Source organism: Psittacula echo (genome assembly GCF_963264785.1).
Source record: "Psittacula echo genome assembly, chromosome: 1".
Lineage (NCBI taxonomy): Eukaryota > Metazoa > Chordata > Aves > Psittaciformes > Psittacidae > Psittacula > Psittacula echo.
Window position 1 is genome coordinate 9,186,484 of NC_137735.1, and position 27,133 is coordinate 9,213,616.

The 27,133-nt window shown below is 37.0% G+C and overlaps 1 protein-coding gene across 1 annotated transcript in view; it reads right to left on the minus strand.

Annotated features, from left to right (window-relative positions):
* Positions 1 to 1,853: 1,853 nt before the first annotated feature.
* POLN (DNA polymerase nu) overlaps positions 1,854 to 27,133 on the minus strand; it is a gene marked incomplete at both ends in the record, with an annotated part of 92,537 nt that continues 67,257 nt past the window's right edge. Inside the window, 4 exons of the mRNA XM_080638377.1 lie at positions 1,854 to 1,922; positions 4,713 to 4,774; positions 13,598 to 13,665; positions 23,241 to 23,319. Of these exons, the coding sequence (XP_080494503.1) occupies positions 1,854 to 1,922; positions 4,713 to 4,774; positions 13,598 to 13,665; positions 23,241 to 23,319 (278 nt within the window). The remainder of the gene's footprint in view (positions 1,923 to 4,712; positions 4,775 to 13,597; positions 13,666 to 23,240; positions 23,320 to 27,133) is intronic.

Below are 27,133 nucleotides of genomic sequence, written 5' to 3' on the forward strand. Positions count from 1 at the left end.
ACCTTGCCTGCTGTATGACAAGCTACACAAAGTGCATGTGCCTGGGGAACTGTGACTGACAGTCTTTTATGAAGGGCTGTGTTTGAAAATTTGTTCTGGATGGTGACCTCTGCATTTCTGTAGCTTCATACTTGAACAGATGTCAATTCACAGGACAGGATCAAGGTTCTTTATGTTCCTAAGCGTGTATTTGTTTTTTGTTAGGCTGAAGGGTATGCCTAAGTATTGATCAGGACTTAAAAAATTCCCTATCTAGTTTAAAAGTATGCATCCTAAGAAGTGTACACAAGGTGGAATCAGCTGGGAAACATACAAAAATGCTGACTTTAATACAGTGGCAAGGTTAGCAATGCAGCCTTACAGAAGAAAAGCTTAATTAGTACAGGCCTCCTGAACACAGTGTGTCTTCAACAGGAGTGAAACAGATGAAGCAGTGGAACATCTCACATTATTCAATGCCACTGCAAGCACAAAAGGCTCCAAAATGGCAAAAAGCAGAAGAAAATTAGTGCAAGCTCTTGTCTGATGAAAAGGTGGAATCAGACCCTCTGCCCGCACAACCTGGTGCAGTGTCACAGCCATTCAGGCTGGACTCTCCCCCAACCAAAGAGCTGACCCCAGTTAATACACAGAAGGTTCTGACTTTGCTTACATGGCCACTCCTAATTTTATAATAATCAATTTTACAAATGACTGACTCATTTCAGCTGACAGGTTATGTATGATTAATAAGCAACATCAGAAAAACATGTTTAATAGTTTAATGCCTTTAAGCACAATGCAAAACTGTTTAACGATACAAATTAAAACTGCTGTAAGATCTCTGTAACTATATATTTTAAAAATTTAAATTATATTACTTTGATCATTTGAGATCTAATGCTGAAAGGTACTGGACACCTCTTTAAAGTTCTGTGCTTGACTTCAACTTCTAAGTAATTAGGAGACTTTGAGGACAGTTTCATATTCTACAAGCACAGAGGCAGAACTTGGCAAACAGCAATGTTATGAAACAAACTCATTTAAAAAGTAAACTCTACAGAAACCCAAAATGTCATTAGCAAATCGAAACATTAAAATAGAAGCCTGAGCCTTAAAAATATATAAGGCTGAACCCTAAAATTTATCTGAACCATATTTAGCATTGCATCAGTAATAAAAATAACAGATTAGGCAAAACTCACTTCTTTAAAAATATTCTAAGGTTATAGTGTACAAATAGAGTTTGAAATTAAGTGAAGTGACAACAGCCTGGTTGCTTTTATTGTGTTTAGGCATCCAGATTTGTTTACCTGGTTTGCTCCAAAATCCTAAATATAAATTAAGCTGGAGACTCTTAATTTCCAAAGAACTCTTCTTCTAAGTCTGTGGAACATGGCATTTAATATGTGATGCAAACCAAGCAGCTGCCTTCTACTCACAAAATATAAAGTAAGCTGAACACAACATTAAGAATTTGCTGATACTGTTCAAACAGTGCCAGATTACAAGTATTTTTACACAAGCACTTCACAAAATATTTAAGTCTAAACCTCTAACTTGAACGTATTTGTCACATTCCCAAAGGGTTAATATTGTCTTGCTTCATTTCTTACATGTAAGTAATTTAGCTCTGAACAAAAGCAGCTCCCTGCTGGTTACCTTGGCTAAAGGAAACACAATGAACTGGTAAAAACCAGTTTTATCTCACTGCTGTTGCCTAGGGCTACAGACAAAATGAAGTAAAAAAATTCACATGCAGAGTATTAGGTGCTTATGAAAGATCCAGCAGCGCTGTTGCCTAGTGATTCAACAAGGAATCAGCATAGGCCAATGAGGTGTACGGGTCCTGAATAACATCCCCGATGACTGCTTTACATCTCCTGCAATTCTGTCATACACCCCCATGATTTCCCAGTGGTAAGAATCACTTTCAAGGGAACCTGTCAGAGAAAAAACATAAAAATTTAAACAAACACACACATCACATATAGTGAGATTACTATTTTTGCTTTTCCCTTTGGATGTTGATACTGCTCTAGATTACATGCCTATCAATATGTCCTTCATACCTATTAATACTTAATTATCACTACAATTTTGATTAAAATACCTTAACAATTCAGACTAAATTTCCATTTTGAAGTTGCAGATACATGTTACTGAATCGCAAGGAATATGTTAAAGCAAAATTCATCTTTTTACATTTCTCAAAAGAGCTACAGAAGCAGAGTGTTTATAATCAGAGCTTTGTCAGCAATGCATAAACATACTAGGGTTTTTTTAACATCTGCTTTCCCAATTCTGGGGTATTTTTGTTGTTGCTTTGGTTTTATTTCAGTTTGTTTTGCAGTTACTGGTGCTCTGTTACACAGTAGATTTTCTGACATGAAAGCCGCCTCATTAGCAAGGACTATATTTTGGTAAAGAAACTACTTCAAAGATAAAGCATCCTTTTCCTCAAAGAAGAAAAAGAAATCTTTCCCCATTAAGACTATGTGTGTGCTCTACTTTAGTGACATTTTCCCTGTGTATTAATAAGTAATATTCATATTAACAGAGCATATAATACATATTTAGTTAAAGCAAGTGTACTGAAGGAGAGCAGGAGCATTTCATGAAAATCTTTTCATCTCCAATATCTCTAATCTTAAAAGACATCCTTACTGTATAGAAGGGTAAACAACATGAATAAAAATACATATTTTTTTTAAGATCACTCTCAATTTTTAATTTGAGGTCAAGCTGTTGGTGCTTTATGATTTCTATCTGGCTTCTGCCATTGATACATTCATGATGCTTCAGAGGAAGATGGAAGTATCTTCATGATGCATTTAGTCTTAGGTGCAGTAGGAGCAAAAGTACGTTATGATTCGCACAGTAATTTGCTCAGGAAAAGGAGACCAAAACACGGGTAATAAAACATGTATCTCCAAATACTTCTACTGCCTATCAAAAAGTCCTTATCTTTGAAGAGCCTATTGTCCAAGAACGTGTTTCTGTTCACCTAGTAAAATGTAGTTGTTGCTTAACAGAGAATGACATACTGAATACATTTACTATTCATTTTCAAGATGAACTTGTCAGTGTGTGATAGTAAACACCTTAGAGGTGAAAGAGATTGTGTTCTAACATGGTGTGTCCCATTTTGTCCATAGGACATTAAAATCTCCTGCCATTAATGGCTTATCTGAAATATATAATACTAAAATTATATCCTGCCCATGTAACTATGAACACTCTCATTAACCATGTAAAGTGTTCATCTTTCTTAGAAACCCATTAAATTGTTCATACTTTATTTCATGGCAATCAAGGAAGAGCTGTAGTGTTGCTGTTCACTTTGCATACTGTCAGCAATACCATATTTGATTATCTTAATGAACCTTATAGCAGCATGCGTGTCACATTACTAATACTGTCATTAAAAATATCCAGATGTACACCTTGAAATACAGTCTTGTTTTGTTTCTCAAGGAATTTGTAACTAAAGAAGTTAGGTAAGCACAGTATAAGCACAGGTATACAATGTAAGCAACCTACAGAAATGCAATTTATAAAGCTTGAGAGTGTCAGTGCAAGCAATGTATAATGCTAGAATGGCCGAAAGGTCTCACTTGACCAAATCTGGTGAACAGGAGTACAAGTTCTCACAAGGCTTAATGGAACAATGAGAAGGGGATTCCAGCACGGGACGAGTAGTTTAGATCTCCCTGATCATGAGAGATCCTCCTCGTGATTCTCTCGCAGCTACTGTGGGAAAGATGGGCTCCATAAGAACCCAGAAAATGTAACTGCAAGACCTCCACAGAAAGCATCACAGAAGATACAGAAGATCTGGAGGCAGAAATAGGAGCTAGAACTCAACAAGTAGTTTTATTTTTCATCCATTTCCATTAGTGCAAGTCTGTACATTGCAATCATTTCTGAAATAAATAAACTTTTTTCTGTCCCCAAATCCTGTTCAGTAATAATGCTGAATGAGTGAGCTGTCAACACCAAGAACTCTGTTTCTCAGGAAACTGGAAACCCTTGGACTGTTGGTCACTTAATAAGTATAGGGATCCCCAGGAACTATAATCCTTTATTAAGCAACAAGAACTGAGAGGTAAGCTAGGGTGAAGTGTACAGTCTTGTGAGAGAAAAATAGAATTCTTTTACAAAATAAGTACAATTAGGTTCAATACATAGATAGACGTAGTAGTTGTGTAGCTAGCTACTCAGTTTTTACAGATGTTGTTCTGGTAGATGTCCTATACTTAAAACACTGACCAGTGACTTTGTCTGTTTTGTATTTTAGGCATACACATGGAAATGATAAAAAGACCAATTTTCTAAGTGAAAATTACTGAAGAAAGATCTTTTGCAATAGTTTTTCAGCAGTAATGAATGCTTGGCACATTTAGAAAGCCTATTAAAGGCACATACTTCTCACTCTACCACACCCAGCAGAAATCTCATGGCGAAGGAAATAGATTTTGAAATTACCATACTGCATTGCTAAGACAAGAGTAGATGACAATCACACTTTCCAAAACGGAGCTTGAGTTTCTTTCAGTTATTTTCTCTCAGAATTTTTATAACCATTTAAAAATGCAATTGCTTTCAAATACGAAAATGAAACTATTGAAGTGAAAGGCAAAATCGTTGTCTCTAGATTCTCAGTAGGATGATGACAACATACAGAGCTAAGTTTGCCTCAGATGGTAAGGGGAATTCAAAATTGTTCCTACCTTTAGTGGCACTTCCAAGGCTGTGGTTTGCTGCAGGGATTCCATTGTTCTTTTTACCAGTGCTGTAAGGTAAATTTGAAAACCTACAGCTTTATTTTCCGTGATAGAATTGTTACACAGAAAAACAAATAAACCACGTGGTTTATATTCTGTTATATAATATCTGTATTTCTACATTAAAAAAAATCATTAACCATTTACAATTTTTTCAGGGGGTTGGGTGGGGTTTTTTTAAGTTCTATTTTATCTCTCTTGGAGGTTCAATTCCTTATTTTAAATAGAATTTTAGGGTGAAATTTTGGCAGTTATTTAGCTTATATAACCCATAAACATGGAACTCCAGCACTACTATATTTTATATAGAGGTACAGCATGTACGAGTGCTGTATTTCTCAGCTTTCAAGTTCACTACTCTCAACTGTGTGTTTGGTGATATTTTATACATTTTGATCTTCTTACACAGACGTAAAACTCAATCTGAAAAAACCAAGCAAGGAAAAAAAATACTAGAAGTCTGAACTGTTGGAAATATCTTATTCATCAAAGTAAAAGCTCAGAGCTAAATTTAAGACAGGTCTTCGCTGTGGGGTAGCAGAGTGATCAAGAATCTAAACAATTAAACTTCAGTATGATTTATGCAACTTAACAACTCATCGCGTCGTAACACTATGCTCACTATCACTGTGCAAATGCATCTATAATTGTTCCAAATCTATCAGCTGGGATCAGATTTGTCATCCTTGGTCATGCCAATTAGGGTTTTGCATGACAATGTTTGCTGCTGCAACACAATATTGTTCTAACATAAATCAATGAGAGATTCAACGGATAAAGAGCTTTTAAAAAAGGAATAACTTTCAGCTACTGAAAGTGAAATAGGAATACCAGGGAGCCCCAGAACAAAAGTTATTGAGCAACCTCCATTGCTCTGACAGGATGTCACCATGTGCCTCACGGAATTGAGAAGTATCAGAGTAGGCAATACGTGATGATATGCAATACTGTTAGACTGAAACCCACATGAGTACTTAGAAGCCTTTTTGGAAGTTATCCCTTGATGCGCATCACATTGCTTTTGCAGCTGAGGGTAGATGCAAAGGAGCAACAAGAACTCTAAGAAGTTGCCTATGGTTGTTGCTCTGGCTGCCACTGAAATCTTTTCTAGTGATGCCATTAGAAATCTCTTCTAATAAAGAACAGTATGGAATGTTCTATGTCACATCTGTGACACTGTGGCTGGCTTGATAACAATGATGAGGTTCTGCCTGAACAGAAGTGGAGTGCTCAGACTGCTGGCTCACTCAGACTTGCGTGCTAATGAGCTGTCACAAGATTTTCCATGAAGTCCAAATTATGCAGTAACTCAAAAGATCAATGCCTGAAATGCCAAAGCTGAGGAAACAGAAACATTTGTTGACACAACATCTACACCTTTATATTTGCTTCATGTTAGATCTGAGGTAGTTTATGGTCCTGTATAAGACATAGCATTGTTTTTGGACAGCGGAAGCAAATATCGCAACCAGATTGTGAAAGGGGAAGCGCTGGCCTAAATAATTATCCATTTAAAATGAAGTCCAAGTCAACATGGCTGTTAATAGAGGAGTGTTGGACTGCCTCCATCTTGAGAAGCTCACTCTGAACTTAAACAAGCTGCCAGCTCCAGGAGGTCAGCAATACAGCCAACACTGGGGCATTCCAACCAGGCATCATGCCTTCAGAAGGCAAAGGGATTGCCAGTCAGTCCCTCCGCAAGCATTTTTTCCAGGCTATGGCTGTGCAAGGCTTTTATGAGAACATAACATCTGGATTCTCTGCCTTTCATACAGAATTACTCAGCTCTGTAGGTTCCACCAAAGCACTTATGAAGGGCACACTTAACTGTGCAACAATGTTATTTGAGCTGATAGACAGCGAAACAGCAATAGAGCATCAGGCAATGGGAGAATAGGTCTTTTTGACACAAAGAGCTCCAATGGACAACAAAAGATGGAGCACAAGTCAGTGGCATCAATTCATGGGTTGAAAGATATGAGTGGTGCTGGCTGGATATGCACTGAATGAAACCAGTTTTCCTCTAGTTCTTTAGCCCTCTGACTTTGACTAGTTCTCTCCTGTATAACTGTAAGCCCCAGAAGAGGGCTCATGGTGTCAGCGATGATTGCTCTGTTTGTTCACACAGTTTTTGCTTGAAGGCAACTGGCATGATCAGAATTCTGCGACATTCTTAACTGCTCTTAATTTCAAAAAGCACAAAGTGGCCACATCAGTGAACAAACCTAATGGTTCCTCATTCTCTTTGACTTCCCATCATGACCTCTTTATGGGTTTGTTCTGCTTTCTTTCTTGGTTTTTAAAGTGTCAGTTTGGCTCCCCATTCTCTTTCTCATGTCACACTGACTTCTCCATCTATTCCCAGAGTTCAGTGGGTGCCATAGTAAAACCATTCATTTCGAGCAATCAGAATGTTTTTTGCCGGCGTTTCAGCCTTTTGAAATCATGCCTTTGCAAGTATCCAAAACATTTGCCTGCACCTACTTTACAACAGCATTTCAATGAAATAATAAATACATAGGAACAGAAATAGTGGCTGGATTACCATTCCCGCTTAGTAGTCTGCTAATACAGTAAACAGTGAGGAAGGAAGCATTTAAACTAAATGACAGTCTTTGCACAGAAATAAATAGGTAAACTAGCTGAATACATTTAGGCTGGAAATTTAAAGTCCTAGATTTTGGAGAGATGAAATTCCGGAACAGTCCCCCAGTGGAGACAATCATTTATAAATGGTATGTAATTGCAAGAGAGGTCCCCTTTAGTCCTATGTATCTGATTTTCCTGCTACTCTCTCATATCTCCTTGAAAACTCTCCTGCTTTTCAAGGCTCAAAATAAACAACCCAGACATACACAACTGTATCTTCTTTATCTCATATACATCACAGAGCGTGGTCACAAACAAAAGTGACCGCAATGTTTACATACATCTGTCCCTATCACTGTTAGTTTTTCTTTTCTAAGATTTAGATGGAAGCTTTTGGTATAATAATTATTTTTGTTCAGTCAAGAACCTAGTATATCTAGGGCACATAAATTATTCATTTTAAAATGTTCCTTTGCAGCCAGCCATATGCTGCAATGGCATCTGTAAAATGCTGTTCTCCCAACCTTTGCAACTTAGCTCTCAAAACCCTCAGTCAGCAATTATGAGATTTGTTGATTATACTCATCCTGGAATGCTTTGTAAGTGTTAAGAGTGCCATGCTAAAAGATTATGTATAAACAAAAATTGGTGACAGCAAAGCAAAGAGGTCATAGAGGAACTGAAATTTTAACATATATTAGATTTTCTTGATACTGACCAGAATAAACATGCTTATTGAAAGTGTTGTGAATAGGAACAAAGAAAAGACACGCATGCCTACTGTGGAACAAAAGCTTATTTGTCCTTATCAAACTGAAGACATTTTTCAAGTTCATTCACCTATGAAATTATGATTCCAGAAACATGTCAAAGCTGGCCAGACACATGATCTATGGAATAGGGCTTTTTGCAAATTGAAAGCTATCTGGAGGCATCTTTAGTTTATGCACCAGTGTTTTTCAAGTTAGAAAAAGGCAGCTCAGCGGACAGAAAATGTCACTAACTTGTGATGACTAGTTCATTCTTATGTTCTTCTGTTACTTGAGTTCCCTTCTCATGTCCGCTTTTCTATGCAGATGCCTTGGTATCCATTGAGTCGGAAATCGTAGCAGAATAAAATGAAATTTCATGGAATTTGAACATGAGTCAAAAATCAGTACTGGAAGACTTAAAAAAATAATCTAAGACACGTTCTTTAGATAGTAACAATCTAACTGACCTAAATCTCAAAATAAATAGCCTTAGTTTATTCTGATGTTTTTCTTCAGCTGGTCCTTTTGATGTTCTTACATTTAAAGTAGGTATTACAGCTGAAATATTTTATACCAGGTAAAATATCAAGCAAAATATTTAAAACTGCATTATTTTACGTGTACCAAATATAAGAACAGATGCAGAAGTGAACTTCTTTAATTCTATTAATAATGCATTATTATAAATGAGTTCTAAAAAAATAAACCTTCAAAAACTGCCCTAATGCACTGTGATATTGAACTTACAGTACTGGAATACACATATTTCTACAAAAATACGTTATTGCAAGTACCGAGTGTCTTTAATTAGTCTTCTCACTAATGGATGCAATTAAGCAAGCATAGTGACAAGGAACCATCCATAGTAAACACTACTGGCAAAGTTCACCTTTCAAGTCCACCAGGTACATACGGAGCACGCATCAGAAGCCAGATTTTACAGTTATTAACTATGAGTACCCCTCTATGGCAAAAAAATTTAATTACTCTGCATTTCTTCACCCCAAAGTACATTCCCCCTTTTAGCAGTAATGTATTCAGAATAATTCAAGGGCAAAGAGGCATTTCAAACAGCATGGAGAGGTAATCTCAGAAATAGTCTCCATAAAATGAAAAACTGGGTTCTGTAATTCCTGAATAGCCTTCCAGAGTCCATAGAGAGACTCTCGGTTTGATATGGGGACAGTCTGCCTACCTGATTACACACACTTCAGAACTCAGAGATGCTGAGCTCTCTCAGATTCAAGAGCTCAGGTTTTGGCATTCCCAAAATATCATCTGTCTTTCTGCTTCCTGGGCTGCTGGATTGCTCAGGATGTGAGGAAGCCAGGCAGGCAAGCTGGCTAGAAACCAGGCAGATTATTGATGGTAAAGCTGACAGTCTTCTGCCAAAACCAAACCAATTTCTGCCAAATGTTTTGATTTGATCTTTCCAAGCGCTTTCTAATAGAAAAGGACGATTTTTAAAAAGCTTTTTTGCTGTCTTGTTCTTGCCCTAAACAGAGAATTGAGGGAAATAATATGCCATATCTTTGTTGAAAATTACACAATTCAGAGTAGCACGTGCTTTATTGTATTTCAAACTATGTCAAAGCTTGGACACTCAAAGCCTTGTTACAAATAAATGATGTTTTGCTTTGTCCACTCAGAATGAACCGTATGCATACTATAAAACTGTGGGTGATGGCTTCTGTTTGAAGAAGGTACTCTTCCAAAATACAGGTAACACCTAACTTAAGTAACATGCAGTATTCTGTGCAAAAGTAGGTATTAGGAAAAAAGAACATCTATTGCTTGCCCCTTGTTTATGAAATTCAAAAGATTCAAAATCATTCGTTGGGCATAGATTATTAGATGAACTACAAATTGGGATTCTGTATACTGAAAAGTACTGAAAATTCTTTTTGTGGACTATGAAGTCCTAAACAGGATTAGAGAAAGCATCAGCATTCTGACTGCCTTGTGGCAATGCTCAGCCTCCTCTCAGGAGAGTCTTAGAAGCAGACATTTTAATGTTGTAAAACTATACAAAAGAGACATTTCCATACAGGAAATGCTGCTGCGAAGGCTTATGTTCTGTGCTACAATCTAATTGAAATAATGCAGTTTGCCTTTATGCTCTTCATTTATAAATCTTAAGATTTATTTTAAGCTTTCATATCAATTCTGCAAATCAGAAAACTGAGACACATGCATTCATTGTTGCTTTCCTGAAAAAGTAGATCAGAAGCATGACTGGAATTAGAATGCAAACATGCTGAATAGTAGGCCAGTGCTTCTTGGATCACGGTAAATGCAGAAGACTAACACAGCACTGAACAGTAGTCCATTAAAGCCATCAAACACTACTCTTTAGCTTCAAATCCACGTCTTTCCCTTTACTGAGCTTTGTGACTGTACAACTGAGATTTCTCTCTGGATCATTAAGCTGCAGGCTGGAAACTGCAAGTCAGCAGATTCTGTAATTTCAAGTTTCTGAATGGACAAAAGCTCATTAGATTTGTAAAGACAAAGCTGACAGCTAAAAAATATCAGCAAATAAACATAAGAAGAGTTTTCTTCCTTGAAAAAAAAAGGAATAAAGAACTTTGGGTAAAGGGATGAAAACTATATTTGAACTTTCAAAGCCCCGAAGTGAATTAGAAGGACACATCCTACTGACACTCCTTCTTTGGTTTGAAACTCACATATCTGATTTGTTACCTCAGTTAGCAGCTCCTGAATTGGAAAAGATTAGGAGAAAAGAGTCTTCCTATTTAGTTTCATCTGAAAGGAATCTAGGTCAACTGCTCTCAAACTGCTCTGTGATGTGAACCAAAACTGTTCACACCAAGGACTGGGGACAATAGGAAGATCTGCTTCATCGTCATACTTCTGACTGGAAGTTACATGCTGGTGCAGATACACCCTTTCTCTACCTATTCAGATCAAGCAGACATCTCATTAATGACACTGAAGGAAGAGCCAGCTTCAGTCACTTTAAAGACAACAACTTGGATTAGTTCTTTCACTAGTAGCAGATCTATTTGCAAAACACAATCACAGAATGGTAGAGGCTGGAAGGGACCTCTGAAAGGTTCCAGCCTTCATCTGGTCCAACCCCCACTGCTCAAGCAGTTGCCCAGGACTGTGTCTGGATGGCTTTTGATTATCTCCAAGGATAGAGACTCCACAGCCTCTCTGGGCATCCTGTACACTGCTCAATCACACTCATTGTAAAAAAGCATTTCTTGCTGTTCAGAGGGAACCTCCTGTATTTCAATTTGCATCCATTGCTTCTGGTCCTGTCACTGGGCACCATTGGGAACAGCCTGGCTCCATCCTCTATGTCCCCTCCCTTCAGGTATATATATACATTAATAAGATCCCTCTGAGCCTTCTCTTCTGCAGGCTGAACAGTCACAGCTCTCTCAGCCTTTCTTCATAGGAGAAATGCTCAGTCCCTTCATCATCTTTGTGGCCCTTCACTGGACTTTCTCCAGCCCATGTCTCTGTCCTACTGGGGAGGCCAGAACTGGATGCAGTACTCTAGGTGTGGCCTCACCAGTGATGAATAAAGTGGCAGAAAATGAATGACTGAAGAAATGAAAAAGGAAAATAATGTCTTAGGGTTGGTCTTTATTGCTAAGGGAAAGACATTTTATCACTCTTCTGTTCTGAGGTGAGTGAGTATACATGAAAGCTAATGTAATGCAGAATTTTCTTTTTTGATTTGCCTCTTAGGGCAAAGTAGAGACAAACCTAAAAATCAATCTTCAAACAGCAGAATGAAACAAATTTACGCCATGAACACTCAAGCTTGGCAGCCTGTATTAAGTGAAATGATAATTTCCAAGGTACCCCAGAACTCTAGACTGCCCAAGTCCATTTCCCAAAGGTCACCTTAACAACTTCAATTACATGGTGACAGCTTTGAAGCAGAACAAGGAATTTCCAGGTACATTTGTTCAGCACATTGCAGGTAGATGTGGAGATATGCAAACTAGGTACACTGTAGTGTGTAGATCAGACACATCTCGAGTATTTGAACTGGACTCTTTTCATGTTTCCAGAAAAAAGCCTCTAGTCATCATGTTTCTACAGTGGGATTATTTATTACTACTATTCGTATGACAGCTAGAGGTTTTTTCCATTATGTTGGAAAAGTATTAATTTTGCTGAATTTATTAAAAATTATACTAGCAATGGAGATCAGAATTTGACCCACTGAGGGCAGAATCTGTGATTTTTTTATATGTATAAGCAACCATGAATAATTCTTATCTTTTGGGTATAATATTAGCTCTATACTTAATGCAAATTGATGTAAAATAAGATATTAAAAATACGTCTATGACGTCACAGATCTCATTCCGCACACTATGCTTTCTAACTCTGAAACTATGGCACCTTAAGACATCGTCTCTTTCTGGGTAGATACTGCAATCTCTCATAAATTGTACGGTGTTCTTGTAATTTAAAGCAGATTTGAGCTCCTGTATTTAGAGGTCAAATGTTAAGATACTAACCTGATTCATTACAATGCCCCTCATACATTGAACTTGAATATTTCCCAGGTTCTTAGTTTTGATTAGGTGGAATTCTCATTATGAACTAATACTCACAAGAGGGATCAGCGATGAAATTAGACTAATATGGCAAACTGTACTGTTTAAATGAACACAACATAAGAAGGTGAAATTAATTTTTTTCTTAGATGCTTAGGTTATAATGGAAGATATTTCTTGTATTGAATCATTTAGAATATTTGTGACATTATGATAATTGTTTTAGCCAAAGGTATTCTTGAGCTTCAAACTAGACCAAAGCTTGTGAATAAATGTTTGGTGCCTACAGGAATAAATCCACTACTTACTGGAGAAGAGACTCAACAGCCTCCTGTGTGCCCCTGTTTTCTAACTAAATTTGTACCAGATGATGAGACACCCTCTGGCTTAGGAAATAATGTCTGGAAGTAAGCCAGATGAGAGGATAAAAATGTAGGCAGGAACTTTTACTAACCCTTAACCTTGAAGAAAAATCTATCATAAAGTTCTCTAAATATAAAAAAACCAGTAAACTTAGAAATCACAGAACATTATATTCCTACATTAAGAATTTCACATTTTTTTATGTAATGGGCCCCAATCATAAGTATTCATATACTTTCCAAGCCATTCTTTTTGAGCTGGTTTATTTCTTTAAACCCCTTTTAAACTCTGGTTAGAGCATTATTATTTAGCTGTATGGGATTCACACATTGGATGACGGAGTCTTGATAAGAAAAGTAAATACAAGTAAGCATGTTGATGAACTCCAGATGAGGATTGTATCACGTTTTATCTACATAAGAGCCAGTGGTGGAAGACATCCAGAAAAATCAGCTCAGTATACATTTCCTTAATCATAAGAATCAACGTGCTGCTTCTTATTATATTAATTCTTTAATCCTCTGAGAAATCACAGGTTATAGGGAGAAAAAAAGGTGGGGGAGAGAGAGATTGTATTTACCTGAAAATTCCTGGATTTGAGAATCTTCTACTTCAAACAACAACTCGTCATGAATCTGGGCAATTAACCTGAAATATTTCAGAGACTTCAGATTAACGTAGGCAAGAAATTTCTAACAGTGTTTCCTATCCATATCATCAACTAATTGCCATATGCACAACTGATATGTTAAAGTGAGAATAAATGTCCTAAGGAAATGAAAAATTCATTAATGAATTTAGAAGGATTGCCACTCCACACATTCTGAAAACATAAAGGTCATAACCCCAAACTCTGCTTGCTAGTTTATAAATGTCATTCAGAGATTCTATGATGTGATAAGTTATTACTTAAAACCAACATAATTTGCAGAAAAATGTGAGCTATTATAGAGATAGGCTATGTTTTGTTAATATAGCTTGTTTTTTCAAGTTGAGCTGGAATAAATGCAGTTGGAAATGGGTGGTTTTACTAGTGCAAATTAGGTCAATAGTAAGAGTACTTGGCTCACTGGTATGCCAATATTAACTCCTAGTTGGCCAGTGATTTGAATCTTTTTCAGGAAATTAACTTTTCACTGAAGTGCAAAGTAGGTGCCCTCACGCTGACAAACAAGTGGGTTGAAGAGTGAAAATGTAAGCACACATACACAACATGATCTGCTGCCTTTGCTGTCAGGAGAGTTGCCTTCATAAGGGCAGAGTGTATAGCTGAAAGCATTAACATCTTGACAGCCATGCAACTACATGGACCTGAGCTCTTCAGCTAGGGCTGTTTTGTAATGAATTTATACTGCTTATTTGTTTTTCACTTTGTCTATATTAGATCTGTATCATAGGTCTCTTGCTTATGGACTCTGACTTAACTGTTCAGCGCTTACAGGAGGAGCACCCTAAATTGTTGGTTTGGGTGCAAAAGTACTTTCACAATAGAAATACTAAATATATTTGATTGAATCAAGTCCACAGCAGAATAGATACCATCTAGCACATATAATCCCTAAGTTCTCACTCAGGAAGGAAAAGTACTGCATATATGATTAGACTGTATTCCTACTAGGTATATTTTAGTACATCTTTAATTACTGTTGGGAATCTAAGTCATGAAACTGTACCACCTATTTCCAAATTGCTTTGCAATTTGTATAGAACATTTAAATTAAATGCCCTTTGTAGACTTTTCTTATTACCCAGTAGTGATTCAAGTAAATAATGCTTTACAAATGGCTGAAACATCAATATGGTTATTACTTATAACTTTTCACAGCTTTCAGGAAAATATCCTAAGATAGTTTCACACTGCCTTAAATTACAATGTGACATTGACTAACAGTGTGGTGAGCTCTAATAATAGATCTTAAATTATTAGTCACTTACAACACAGTCAGAAGCAGAGTGAAACAGATTAACATATTTTTAATAGGAAATTGGGACACAGGATACAAAAAGAAATAGATTAAAAGACCATGATCATCTTTAGCAAGAGAATACAGTTACATGACAAGATATAATTTCCCATGCAAGTAAATTAATTAAAGTAAGAGATTTCTTATAATCATTCAAGTGACATGTAAAAAGATATAAATCAGAAATAACTGTGAACATTAAATATTAATATACTGTGAATCAATTGAATAAGTGAAAATAATTACATTGATTAAACCAGTGCAATAGAAATGTGACTGGTTATTATTTTTACCAGAGTAGTGTCTCATGCCTTCAGTCAGGATTAGAGCACCATATATTTGGAACACTTGGTAAGAAGAACTTACAATATACATTAAACATTTTATTATAAATTCATCAGGATTTAGGAATGGAGAAAAAAGAACTGGATTTTCAAAACCACTCAGCACTGGATCATCTGATCACCTCATCTCCATGCTAAAAGTAAAACTGAGTTCAGGAGGAGCAGGGCTGGACCAGAGATTGGTGCTATATTATGTAAGCAGAAGCAATGTGAACTGAACTCAGAATTCTGTCTGGACAGCACAATAGACGTGACACAACTCTACATGCTCCAGTTCATCTACTGAAAGCAGCACAGCTCTTTTAGCTTGGTTCTCTGTCTGGGCTAAAGGACCCTGTTTCTCAGTGCTTGTCACCCTGAATAGCACAGCCTAGCAGCTCGGGTGTTTTGCCAGTTAATCGAAGAACTGCACAGAGCTGCAGAATTACAGCTACCCCATCTTAAACATCTAGTGATTAATTTGAAGTTCAGAACAACATTCTGTCTGCTAAAATACAGAACTAGAAGTTAGCATTGCTGGTTCTCTGTGTGGATCTGCTAAGCAATGTATATTCAATTGGAAAATAGGGATAAGATTTATCTCAGAGAACTAAGAAGAGAGATCTAAGAGATAAGTATTTCTAATACACTTCTGTTTTGGAAAGATATTACATAAGTTTTAATTAGTGCTAAACATGACTTCCTAGCTTGATGCCAAGAAGTGAAATAGCAGAGACTATTTCCTCCTTAATGTTCATCAGACAAGTTAGATTTCTTTTTTATCTCTTATCTCTTTTTCTTATTCATCTCACATCAACTTAATCCATTCTACTCCTGCAGATTTACAGTACAAGGCCAGCTGTATTTTTTCAGGGTTATTAAAGTAATAATTCTTGTATGCATTACGCTGCCATAAGCATTCAATCTGATATCAAGGCAGATAAAAGAAAGAATCAAAGCAATTTATACATTCAAATTTCATAGCTTTCACCATTCCAGTGCATGCACCCACCCACCCACTGCACACCTTGAGTGAAAGAACTTCAAAAAAAACCCCTGTACTTTCACTTAACACTTAATTGAATCAGCTTCACTTTGAAGGAATATTGAAATAGCAAGCTCCTCTCATTATCTCTTGCTAAAACGTATGGTAAACTAGATTAGAAATTGCAAACCAGGCAGAAACTAGTATCTTTTTTGTTGTACAGATAATAAAAATGCCTTTGATTTACAAGCTAATATTTTATTAACTATTTTTTGATTGCCTGCAATTTAGGCATCATTTTTGATGAGTACACACATGATTTCTTTTACTGAGAAACATGACCTGTGCCTGAGTATGGTCGCGGTGTGGAATGGAGATACTGCTACAACCAGCACCTTCAAATGATTCTGTGATTGCCACCCTGAACACGGCTTTGGACAACAGTTCAGTGTGTCCAGCACACAATATCCTTCTTAAACCATTGTGCTGCACCAAAGAATTCTAAAGAATTTTTTATTCTCTTCCACACTGCATTCATCATTCTTCCAGTTTCATGTGAATCAACGCAAAGGCTAAAACTTCTCAGGCCTTCAACGGATCCATCCAGTTATATATTACTGACTTATATATGCCAAAACAAACTAAACTATCATCAAGATATTTTTTCTCAAAGTATTGTACTTATGAGGCCATATTGCCTCCTTATGTATATTATTTCCTAGCACCAGGCCAGTTTGTCTAATATAGGAACAAATGAAGATTTTGTTTGCTATTGTAAAACAATATATTCCAGATCTGGACCTCTCTATTCTAATGTACAGAATTACAAGTTTTCCCATGACTACTTCAAATGCATTGCTGAGAAATAAGTACTCCATTGAACTAATAAGTACTCTATTGAACTGACTTCCATAAAACAGCTATTACCTTATTGGTGAGCAACTGCATTTCTTTACCATTAAAGGAAACATTTTGTTTAAACTGCAAACGAGAATGCTGTGGCATGACATGATGCAGACTCTATTGTAGGAATATCCCTACAACAGGGGAATAGAAGAGGACAGTGAAAGATGGGAGGAAAAAGAAAAACAAAACCAAGACTGTCATTGTAGTGTTTCTCGGAAGCTGTTTTTTAACAGCCATGTGCAGTGTTTCAGGCCATTAAAATGTGCCAAGAGATGCTCAAACTAATTAAATTCATGCTCCTTCTATAGTCAAGGGACCAAGGCAGGCTCTGACTTAGATGTTCTGAATTGCTAATCTGGAAAGCCCCAGCTCTCTGCATTGACATTGCTGGGGTACCACCTCCTACATTGGATACGTGCAGGTAGACAGAGAATAGCTCTCTGTACATTTCTGTGACACAAAAAAATCTTGTTTCAGAACTTAGACTCTTCCCCACAACCAGAGCAAGATGAAAAGCTGCAGAGAGACAGACAGACTCTCCTACTATAAAATCTTACACCTTCCTCCTGAAGCATCTGCTACTGGCCACACTCAGCAGTAATGGAGCAGATGGATGTTGGATCTGACTCTTCTTAGAAATCTCCATGTTCCCTACACTAAAACTGTATTAATTTTTTTCTGATGTTACTAATACTACCTGTTAATTAATTGTGTTAGTTTCCCCACAGAAGCCCATAGATTCCAGTGGAAAGAATGACTATTAAGTTGTTATGTAACTAAGGAACAAGGTTACAATAATTCTGTAGTAACTTTGTAGATTTTCAGGGTCCTTTTGAAGCTGCATCTATAAGGATTTCTAATGCAGTGGTATGAAAGCTATGGCATATGATATAACATGCTTGCATAGATGTTACCTGCATTAACTTGAAGCTACATCTTTCAGTGTTTCCATAATAAACACCCACTTATTTTGACATTTTAACATGTTAACAATAAAAATTCAGCTAACTTGTGAAATCTGCTTTCTCAGCAGCTGCATCATGAAGAGCAGGAATCTGAACAGATGGTTAACAAAAGAGAACAGAATTTCTGCATGCACCCAAAGTGTCTTGAAACATACCAGTCTAAAAGGTGATCCACAAAAGGCTTTTCTAAATAATATACATTTATTTGTGTTGAATGACCCATATAAAGGAACACTGCAAAACCTGCTACATCATGCATGTCCATTTAGCTGTGATATTTAAGCATATTAAATATATTTAGCTCTTTCTATAAAGAATTAATCATTCTGACTTGTTCTGGCTCACTGTGCACAATGTGTTCAGGTAACAGCTCACCATCTTGCGGATACATGCAAAATACTGCTTGAATGCTCAAGGAAAATAATGATTTTGCTAAGTCACAGCACACCTAGAAATGCAATGTTATCTGGTCACTTTGGGAAGCAGATAGCCACATACTGGAATGAGACAGCAGCTATGGAGAGCTCATACTCATATCTGACATACCAATATGATCCAGGATATTTCCTTCTGCTACTGAAATAAAAGCATATGTCTTTGAAACAAAAATTTTATTCATCTCTCAAGTAGAATCCAAAGTTTTTATCTTTTCCTTGTGATTCTATTTCTCCAGTATTAGGCTAAGGAGAAAAGTTTACAAGAGTTAATCCTTTAGAGACTATCTGCAACCATATATTGGGAATTGCGGGTACGTTCCAGAGCAATAAGCATTTACTTGAAAATCCTGGATAACTGCTATACAGGAAACGTAAGTAAAACCAATTATTTAATTCTTGAAGAAACAAGAGACATAAGATTTATGCCCAGAATTAAAGAAAATCATCATACAGTAGCAGCACTAAGCATTACTGATTGTGTTTGGTTGAAGCTACGACTTAATTAAGAAGTTGGTTTTATTAGTATGTCCTTTTATATGAATCTGAGAGATGATAAGCAATGAAGTACTAATGCTTGAATCCCTACACACCTTACAAAAATGTCTCTAAGTTCTAGTGTCAAAAACTGAAGCCACTTCCAACAAATGAATCATTTGTGATTTATCCCATGAATTGTATGTGAACAATTCCAGGTCACATAACACAATGCTTGTTCCTGGGATGATCAGGGCTGTTTCTAATTTAGCTATCTGTACAAGCGAACTGTATTTACAGTTCACTAACTCAGAAAATCATTGGGTTGATTAATGTGTTTGTTCCCTAAGGAAGACATACAAAACTTCCAATATCCACTGCTATTGAAAAGCAGCTGGGACCAAGAAAATAAGATCCTGCCTTTTCCTTTTATTTGCTGGTGGCTCCCTCTTTTCAGGGGGGGATTTATATCTGCCCTGTTGCTGAACCTGTCTCTTTAACTAGGCTCCGGACATGCTGGGAAGTATAGCTGTGTGCTTGTGGCACAGGTCCAGTGCTGAAGGAACAATAAATTGGTGAGAAAGCAGAATTGCTGGATTCACACCAAATTACTCAATAGCTCTGCAGACTTGTTAAATTTAATTTGCATGTTATTGGGATATTAACATCTTCAATGACTTTTTGAGAAGCCTGTGTAGCACCAGGTAGACTTTGGGTAACATCAGTGCATCTTCAGCTTACAAAGTGGTATTTTTTACAGAAATTTCCTCAGGCAGCAATTCTTTCACGATTTGCAAGCATCCTTATCTCTTACCAAGTTTCTATGCATCTGTCACTGCAATGATGTTTTAAACACTGAAAATAACTACAACTGTCCACCTGAGTTCACCAAGTACCTTTCCGCTCTTGTCAATTCCATAAATCTTTCTTTCAGTTGCTACTGTATGCCTTGATCTTACTTCAAAAGTTTCTTTGCTATCATCTGCCTGCAGGAAACACAATGTGGAGGTTCTGAGAGTTGTATCAAGCAGGTAAAACCTGGCACTTGAATAATTTATGCCAGCAGCACATTTTCAGTAAGCAACCTGGCCATCAGCAGCAGAACAACATATTAATGAAAAGACCTAAGTAAAGTGGAAGATGTCTGAAGAAATCATTTTGATTACTCATCAGTGCTGCACAAAATGCAGAGATGTTAACACTGATGCCAATAGATAGCCCACACTAATATCAGTTCCTTATTATATGTATTGCTCAATGCAAATCATTTCCAAGTAACTGATTGACTTTTCATTGTCAACAGCATAAGTTGCTAGGCTGGCATTTGAACTAAAAGATGAAGAAACACGAAGAGAAAAATGAGACTACTAGCCATTGATCAGTCACAGTAGAACATGCTGCTTTGTCAAGAGGGCCTCTGTGATCAAATATCATGAAAATGCGACTTAATTTCCTTCCCCTGACTTCCAAATACAATATCATATGCACAAACCATACCTGAACAATCTACTGATGACTACTCGTACAAAAACAAAGCTTCATACTGTTGGCTCAGAGCTTGCTCACAGCTGAACAGCTTACAATGAATGAAAACTGAATGCTGTGCTGTCAGTGGAGAAGACTGCAAACATACCTGCAAGCTAATACTATAAAGTGTAAGGCCTTATGTAGAATTTACTTTATTATTTTCATTTAATTCCAAGGTAAGGAAGACAGAATGCTAAGTGTTAGCCACTGCTTAGCCACACCTAATAGGATACTGTCTCTCAGTATATGGTTCATAATAACTTCTGAAGCATATATAAAAAGTATTTCTCTTTGATATGCTGTTCAAAGTGAAAACCCTGTTTCCAAAATTAGAACTTTAAATGGGGAAAAAAAAACCCTACAAGGGGGCGAAGACAGCAGAAAAGATAGTAATGTGTTATCTCTGGAATTAATACGATCTGATGATAATATGAGATTGATTACATTTCTCGTTTTGGAAGAGCTACCGTGCATTCCTACAGTTGCAACAACGGCAGCAATTATGCATTCACTTCCTTTTAGCAATATTTTTCAAAGCACTTTACAAAGGATGATAGGATCATTACCCTGGCTTGACTGAAAAGAAAATCAAGAAACAGAACACTGGAAAAATAACTGACTGAATGTGACCGGGCACACAACTGGAAACACAAATTTTCAAGTTTCAGTCTTTTGGCAAGACCACAGTGGTGCTTTCAAATGCCACTGTCCAACCAGGTGAGTGTTGCAGAATTTATAAAGGCACTGACTGTGCTTTTCTGTCAAGCCTGGCTTGTAAGTACCTACTAAATATTACAGCAAGGAGCCATTAGTGACTATTAAAAGGCTGTCCTTTAGCAGAGCTATCCAGTTGTTAATGGCTGGCAGGAGTTCAAAATTCCAGATTAAAACAGTCTGTCTCTTTTAGATGCCCTTGCAGTCTTGGTCTTTCCCAGGTGTGACATTCATAATAGGAGTAAGAAGGGTAGGCAGTGATACTTTTCTGATGCCTGGTGTAGCCAGTCCCCTATGCTTTCACAACACAAGAAAATTCATCATGTAAATCTTCAATACTTCCCCATGTCAGTGCCTCCTTAGCCATTTGGTGATACTGTATCTTTAAAAGAAATAGCTTTGAGAAAGAAAAACCCAAGTAAAATTTTCTGTTGAGAGTAGAAAACATTGGAAGGCTTTATCAGATGCAGCAGTAGTCACAAAAAACTTTGGCTTTCTCAGAATTACAACGAACGGCTAGTTCTTGAACCTAAAGATCTTGGTGCAAGGTAGGAACTACAGAAGGGAATATGCTTTTTGCCATCTCATCACCTCACCTAGCCTCTTCCATTAAAGACTTGGTTGCTTGTCCCAGAAGGCAGCTACTCTATGGCTAATCTACCTCAAAGTTACAACAGGCCACAGCTGCCAGATTCTGGTCTCTTCATTCAACTCAGGCACCATAAAGAATTATAATCAGTGCACAGAATCTTCCCCAAAAGGTACAGTGCAATATACTATAGTACATCATCCAAAATCAAATATATAAATGTATCATTGTCTGATATATATATGCAGTATCTCCAGCAAAGAACCATTTCCCAGATCAGATTTATACCAGTGGGCTACATATTTCTTTCTTACCTTTGAATTCAACACATGCATTTTATATTCGTAATTAGAAATTCCATCTTGAAACATTGATCAAATAAGACAATGCTGTTGTGTGTAAACGATACACACACAAACACACACAGAGTGTTTACAGGGTTACATATTATACATAATTGCAGAGTATGTTTGGAAGGCCAAAACCTGTTACTTTTTACTGAAATAAACTCCCACTGAAGTCTTTCATACATGATTGCTACAGCTAAGTTTATGATTTCCCCTTCTGGGTGACAACAGAAACACTGATGCTCTGCACTACCTGCTATCTCTGCTTTTATCTGAACTTGTACTGCAAAAAATCATGTTCTGCTGGATTGTTTACTGCAGCATTACAAAAGATGAGAAACCATTTGTTCGGGGTGTTTTTATGCATGTTTAACTTCAAAGTTTCTTTCTATTGCAGCAAATAATAGTGCCCACTGACTCTGTGCACCATCCCCTCCATCCTTTTGTAAGAGGAAAAGTAGACTTCATTATTTCTGCTAGTGATATAAAAATCTTGAGGACATTCTGTGATCTCCAACTATGTGCAGTCACAACAGAAGGGAATGATGATGACCTAGCTTTTCTTTAGCAAAGGAAAACCATCTACAGAAGAATAAAACATGTTCATTTATTTTGCTTGAGCACTGGCTTCCTGATTCCTGTTTTTTTTCCCAGCCCATTGAATGTTCAATTCCCATTGCACAATGCACTCAAAATACAGGAAAGATATGATCAGTGGGCTCGATTTCAAAGATGTAGAACTACCACTGAACTAGATCTGACTGAGTTTAAATGGCCCCAGGGCACTTCATCATCTTGGGATGGATTTACAGATCCAATCATTTAAGCACAAAGATATCTCTGAATGTATGATACCATCCCACAAGTCCTTGCTTGTTAAAAGATTCAGAGGCACACATGATATTTCTACAGCTTCTTAAAATGCCAGAAACACATCATTTCAACTAATTTTGTTTTAAAATCAAATAGTTTTGCAGTCATTCATTACTAACCTGGCAGTTAAAGTTGGAGAAATAACAACGGAGGTAAAAATCTCCACCATAGCCATTTTACAAAGATCAGCTGCAGATCCTAAGAAAGAAAGTGATCTGTTCTTAATTTAAAGCATGATAAGGGAAAATGTTCTTTTTGGAACTATGGCACAAAAATGAAAAACATCTGAAGATTCTGAATTATAAGAACTGCAAAACTAGCAGACTCAATTCGTGTAATATGTGAAATATCATAAGAGTAATAAATTAATTACATGTTAATTAAAACCAGAAAACAATAATATGAAATTATGTGTTAATTAAAGGTGACTTTGTCAGTGATGGCCAGGAGTTGAAAAATTGCTTTTTATAAGAAATGTCTGAAATTATCTAACTGTAAATTGCAATGAAAGTTTTACCTATAAATCAATTGAAATTTAATGTCATAAAAGGTTAGAACATTGATTCAACACCACATTTCCATTTGGAAAGTTAATTTTATGCTTTTTCATATTTTCATGTGTATGTAATGTATATTCATTACGTTACAGTGTTAAGAGCAGTGGTGCATAAAACAGTGTCATGTTATATAACAGATTACATATTTCTGGTGATCAAGAGGCAGAATGACTCTCCAGGCCTGCAGTTTGGTGAAGGCTCCTGTTCTGAACCACGCAACAGGGATCCAATACATTTTACATAAAGATTTATCAGATAAAATACAGAAACAATCCTTTAAGTAAGGATTGGAAGCCATAATTCTCCTTGTCCTATCAGATATCCTAAATGTACTAGACTATAGACATCTTTTTCACCCGATGAATTTTGTATTCTTTCTTCTAAATGGTTCAACTTCCAGAGTAGGGATAAAGAACAGCCATGTGGGCAGATTATAAGGCCACTCTACTGGGAGATAATCATAGAATAACAGAATATCTCAAGTTGGAAGGGCCCCATGAAGATCACCCACTCCAACTCCCTGCTGACTAAGAGCGTTATCAAGGTACTCCTTGAACTCTGACAGGTTTGGTGCTGTGGCCATGTTCCTGGGAAACCTCTTCCATTGACCGACCACCCTCTCAGTGAAGAACCTTTTCCTAATGTCCAATCTGAACTTCCCCTGATGTAGCTTCATGACATTTCCTCATGTCCTACTACTGGCCACCAGACAGAGGACATCAGCACCTCCTCCTCTCCTGCCCCCCTTGAGGAATCATAGAATACTTAGGGTTGGAAAGGACCTTAAGATCATGCAGTTCCAACCTCCCTGCCATGGGCAGGGACACCTCACACTAAACCATGTCACCCAAGGCTTTGTCCAATCTGGCCTTGAACACCGCCAGGGATGGAGCATTCACAGCTTCCTTGGGGAACCCATTTCAGTGCCTCACGATCCTTACAGTAAAGAACTTTCTCCTTATATCCAATCTAAACTTCCCCTGTTTAAGTTTTAACCCATTACCCCATGTCCTATCACTACAGTCCCCAATGAAGAGTCCCTCCCTGGCATCCTTATAGGCCCCCTTATAGGAAGCTGTAGACTACCATGAGGGGACCCCTCAATTCTCCTCCAAGCTGATCAAACCAAGTGAGCTCAGCCACTCCACTTAAGTATTGCTCTCAAGAACTTCCCACATCTTGGTGGGTCTCCTCTGGGCACCAATAGTTTGATGTCCTTCTTATGCTGAGGTGCCTCAAACTGCACACAAAACTTAAGGGGGGCCTGCACCAGTGCAGTATCGGGTGGGGAAATTACCTCCCCTGACCGCCTATGCTGTACTTGATGTACCTCAGGACACAGCTGCCCTTCTGTCTAAGGTAGAGTTCATAAGAGATTAAGGAGATAGATAGACTTAACACCTCTTCTTCATGGTTTTCTATGACAAACTGCCTCCTCTGAATCCCATACTGAGATTGTTTTATTCATTAACTATATCAAGTGCAGATCCACACCTGATCATTGAGATGGCCACATTAAGCTTCAAATACTTCTTTTGTTTTCCTGTTCAAATATGCAGTTAGGTAGAGCTGAATTATAAATGAAGAATATTATGCTGTGTATTGGTAAAAACTATTGAACTGGGAAATATTAAAAACCATAAAAAACCTATGACAGAACTGTGGGAAACCCAGCTGTAGTAAGTTAAAATACATTCCTGTCAATATTGTCATGTACCAGAAGAAGTTTTCTGCTATCAGTTGCTGCTACCATAACTGACATGCAAACTGCTTAAAATAATTATACTATTTAATATAATTATAACCCACATGTGATAAATGCAGTTTAGTCACTGTGATAAAATGTTTTAACATAATTAAGAAAGTTTTTACAGTCTTAAAGTATTATCTCATAGCTGAAATCCTGAAATTAAAAAGATTGTAGTCTTGAATTAAATTTTTAATAAAATTCGGGAATACTGAATAGTTTTTATTCTTTCCTTCATCCCACCTTCTAACATTACATGTTTTGAATAACAGTTACAGTGCTTTTCATCAGATTTGTCCTCCAGTATTACCGGAACCAACACTGAAATATGATAATCTTATTATTGTAGGTACTTGTGTTTCGTAGACAGCCCTGTGACAGCTTTGCCTGAGCTCAAGCTCTTTGGACAGATGGACATAAGCAAGTGCTGCTCAGAGGCCGTGCAGCTTTATTAATGCTACACTGTACGCTCAGCAGGACTCGCTGTATTAGCTCCAGCATTGTGCCTCTAACTGGAGAGGGCTGCTGGCCAGTTGGATGGAAACCCAGGTACATGGAACACAAGTCTCTGGAGAAGGTGGGACAGGCATGCCCAGTGTTACAAACATGTAAGCTCTGCTGCAGATTTTATGAGGTCATTGTAAAATTTGACAGTTGAGTGGCTACTACAGCAAGGCAGCCATCACTTGAGCACAGTGATTATTCAAGCAACAGGGTATCTACTAGAATTCTAGATCTGTACATATCCTTGCACAGTCAGTACTTAAATTCAGTTACTAATTATAAAGAGATCGAACATGACAAATACTTAAGTCATTTTTTAAATGAAACATTAAAATGAATAGTATTGGGAGAGGAAAAAAACAAAAAGAAAAAACCCACATGATCCTCTCAAAAAGAAAATTCAAATTACTTTTTAGAAAACACACCACTATCATGTCTAGAAATTACTTTTTACTTGCCTGTAAATTGTGCGCTTCCAATATAACTTAATGAAAACCCTGTCAACATCATCCAATTGCAAAAGTAATTCTTCTAAGCAGTGGCTTAGTAAGGATCTAAGTCTGCCAGCTCAGTTTCTGTATTTTTCTTGAGGTGGGTAAATGCTGTACAGGTGTGTGGTCCAAGCGATTTAAAGAGTGTGTTAATGCATTACATTAACTAACAGTTGAGCACTTTCTGCTCACTTTCACATTTCCAACCTATATGGCAAATTTGCAATGTTTTCTTTGAAAAAAAAACCCACCTTTTTTTCTTGCTCTCTACACAACTTAGTTTGAATGGTCCTTAGAAAGAATGAGTTGGGTTTCAAAACTAATAATAACAATGTACAATTTTTGTAATGCTGATTATTTCTTAAACTAAAACTATCTGGCACAGTAGAAGTTAGAACCTGTAGACAGCATAATCACAGAAACCCTTTTGGAGTAACAATCAAAACGAGAAAGGAAAAGGTGTTAAGACAGCAATATATCTGAAACACTGAATTCCAGATATTCTCTCTAGACATAGTATGTATGTAAACCTGTATTTACCTATCACAGAGCACTGTAGTGTATTAGAACACTGATACTGTTATTAATATTATGACACCGTTTACTGGCAAATTCCAAGGTACATAGAATATATCATTTAAACTTCTCTTTCCTAATAAAGCTCATGCCTCAATAGTTGAGTCTCATAGACTAGAAAATATTCATTCTTTTGA